The sequence below is a fragment of the Pyxicephalus adspersus genome, chromosome 11, assembly GCF_032062135.1.
Source record: "Pyxicephalus adspersus chromosome 11, UCB_Pads_2.0, whole genome shotgun sequence".
NCBI lineage: Eukaryota > Metazoa > Chordata > Amphibia > Anura > Pyxicephalidae > Pyxicephalus > Pyxicephalus adspersus.
The window spans coordinates 568,539-572,105 of record NC_092868.1 but is presented as its reverse complement, the minus strand read 5'-3'; the positions used below and the strand labels follow the sequence as shown (position 1 = coordinate 572,105).

The following is a 3,567-nucleotide window of genomic DNA, read 5'->3' as shown; positions in this document are numbered from 1 at the left end:
GGACACGTCATTATTATATGGGGGACACTTCATTAATATATGGGGGACACGTCATTATTATATGGGGGACACGTCATTATTATATGGGGGACACGTCATTATTATATGGGGGACACTTCATTAATATATGGGGGACACGTCATTATTATTTGGGGGACATGTCATTATTATTTGGGGGACACGTCATTATTATTTGGGGGACACGTCATTATTATTTGGGGGACACATTATTATTATATGGGGATACTTCAGGTGCCCCCATCAGGTAGGTGAGCCCTGGCAGATATAACACAAGGGGCCAGTCTGTGGAGGAAGCATCATGTCATCATGTTATCTTGGTATTATGATGATGATAATTTTACCGTGATGATGATATAATGATGAGAATGTCATAGGATATCATGGTAATAATATCACCATCATAAGAATGTGATAACTATGACATGATAATAATGGTACCATGATTTCCTATGGTATTATAAAATCATTATATCATATAATGATATATATATATATATAACGTCATACTCACGTTATCATCACATGAACACGATAATTACAATAATATAACAGGGTGCTGATATAATAATATGATGATAATGCTGATATGATGATATAACAATATAGGATATCATGGTAATATTATATTTATCACCATCATGTTATCGTATCAGTTACAGTATTTTAGTCACATGATGGTGATAATTATATTAATAGCATGATATCCTATAATGTTATATTATCATTCTATCAGCATATCATGTTATCACATTATTATACCAGCATCATGTCATCATCCTCATGTGAACAAGATCATTACAATATCGTAACAGGATGATATGATATTGTGATGATATTATAATACCATAGGATATCATGGTAATATTATATATAATTCATATATTCATATAATTATATCAGCATCATAATCATGTTATGATATCGTAATTATCTTGCTCACATGATGCTGATGATATGATGATATAATAATGTAATGATACCATGATTATGATCCTGATATGATGATAATATAATATCATAGGATATCATGGTAATATTATCATCACCAGAACAAGATAACTATGATATGATAACTATAATGATGATGATGACATGCGCATATTTAAAATACATTATATGATGATGAGGATTTGATGATATGATGATATAATGACATGATGATGTGGATGATGATATAATGATATGATGATGATATAATTTGATGATGATATAATTGAATGATGTAGATGATGATGATGATATAATTTGATGATGATATAATGATGATGATGATGATATAATGATATGATGATGATGATATGATGATATGATGATGATATAATTGAATGATGTGGATGATGATGATATAATGATATGATGATATAATTAAATGATGTAGATGATGATGATGATATAATGATGATGATGATGATGATATAATTGAATGATGTAGATGATGATGATGATATAATTAGATGATGATATAATGATATAATGATATGATGATGATATAATGATGATGATGATGATATAATGATGATGATGATGATATAATGATATAATGATATGATGATATAATGATGATGATATGATGATATAATTGAATGATGTAGATGATGATGATGATATAATTAGATGATGATATAATGATGATGATGATGATATAATGATATGATGATATGATGATGATATGATGATGATATAATTGAATGATGTAGATGATGATGATGATGAAGCTGCTCTGATGCCTCCATGTACCCTGTAATATCACTGATTGTATCTATAGATTTGTGGTGCGGTTGTATCTTTCACACAGGACATCGCACAGATCTCTGTATTGCATACAAAGTGTTTCCTTCCTGCCTAAATATAAATATTGTCCTTGGTGTCTCGGCCCTTTGTGCCGGCTGGTGATTTGTGGTGATTTCTTTGGGCACGTGTCTATTCATTGGCCGGTGAATGTTGAATTGATCTGTTTATTGTGTGTATAGAGCAGGCCTGGCACCCTGAGATACGCTTTATGTGTGAGAGGAGAGGTCAGATAAACAACATTAATGTCACCCTGTCCCCGCTCTGTATTTATGGGCCGTGTCACTGTGTTGTCACCGCTGTGATGTGACCCGGAGACCCGTAATATTTACCTATGGATTCACACTTCTCTATTCATGTGTGTTACATTCACACATCATACTACAACATTCATTCACTTTACATGGCCTGACAACACTCAGGAGTGGAGACACAGCATAGGGGGTGATGGGTATAGGTGGGCCGGGGGGTGATGGGTATAGGTGGGCCGGGGGGTGATGGGTATAGAGTGGTCACTTAGGTCTGAATGGTTCCCCATGGCTCCCTCAGCACTCATCAATGGCCAGCCCGTCTTCTTATTTTCCTTTGAGCGGTCTGTTGTGTGGGGTGCTGTCCTCTGTACATCACTATGGTATATGTCAGAGCTATATAAATGTATAATAATAGTGTGTGACTGTGGGGGGACATTAGAGTGTCAGCTCCTCTGGGGGGACATTAGAGTGTCAGCTCCTCTGTACAGACGGATGGCTCAGTGTACAGGGCTGTGGTATCTGTTGGCGATATATACAGATTATATTTGATCTCTCTTGCAGTGAACATGGTGGACTTCTGCGGTCAGACAATTAAAGGGGAAGGGATGATAATAAATTCTCATGGAGACTCCCGGAAATATTACTTTGTGTCGGTGGGGACGGACTGCCGGATAACCATGGAAGCTGCCACCCTGAAGGATAAAGTTCAGTTCCAGTTCCGGTTTTTCCTGGTTTATAGCCTCCTGCGGATGTCCAATATGAAGAGTCAGACGTCTGGGCCGGGGGTGGATAGCAGTGCCCGGGGTTCCTCCTCTCTAGAGACCACTGTTCCCCCTGGCTCTGTCAGTGACCCCTGTAATGCCGGCTCCTATGTCCAATTCTATGATGGGAGAGACCACCATTCCGAACCACTGGGCACCCCGCTATGTGGGAAGACCATCCCCCGACCCGTCCTATCTACGGGTAACTACCTGACCCTACGCCTGGTCACCCGGGGCCAGCAACCCAGAGTGGATTTTGTTGGAGATTTCACCTCTTTCCGGATAGGTAAAGGACTTTTCGGGATTTTCACAAAATAGAGTGCTGGGGATTCCCCTGAGAACTATATATTGTTTATAATAATTGCTTTTCCTGAATTTTCCTGATTCCGCCTGCTCCTGGGCAGGAGGGGAGGATAGTGACCCAATGCCCCAGCGGCCAGGTTCGGGGAACAATAATCAATTTGATTGGCTGATAAGGGAAACTCTTCTATGGTGGATTAGGATTGGTGAAGTGGTACGTTCTGGAATCCCGACCTCCATTGTATGATAATTATTATTATTAAACATTATTTATATAGCGCCAACATATTACGTAGCACTGTACATTAAATAGGGATAGCTCATGGATACCTGGATATCCAATTATTATCATTGTGAATGGCGTTTTAAGCTGCAAGTTTGGTGGGAAGAAGCTGTAAGTGGGTGGCAGCCCTGTATTGTGACCCAACATCACCCAAAAACAGGCG

At 38.3% G+C, this 3,567-nt stretch overlaps 1 protein-coding gene across 1 annotated transcript in view; it reads left to right on the top strand.

Moving 5' to 3' along the window:
* Positions 1–2,624: 2,624 nt before the first annotated feature.
* Positions 2,625–3,567, top strand: part of LDLRAD2 (low density lipoprotein receptor class A domain containing 2) — a 10,896-nt gene continuing 9,953 nt past the window's right edge. Inside the window, exon 1 of the mRNA XM_072425457.1 lies at positions 2,625–3,107. Within this exon, the coding sequence (XP_072281558.1) occupies positions 2,627–3,107 (481 nt within the window). The 5' untranslated portion in view covers positions 2,625–2,626. The remainder of the gene's footprint in view (positions 3,108–3,567) is intronic.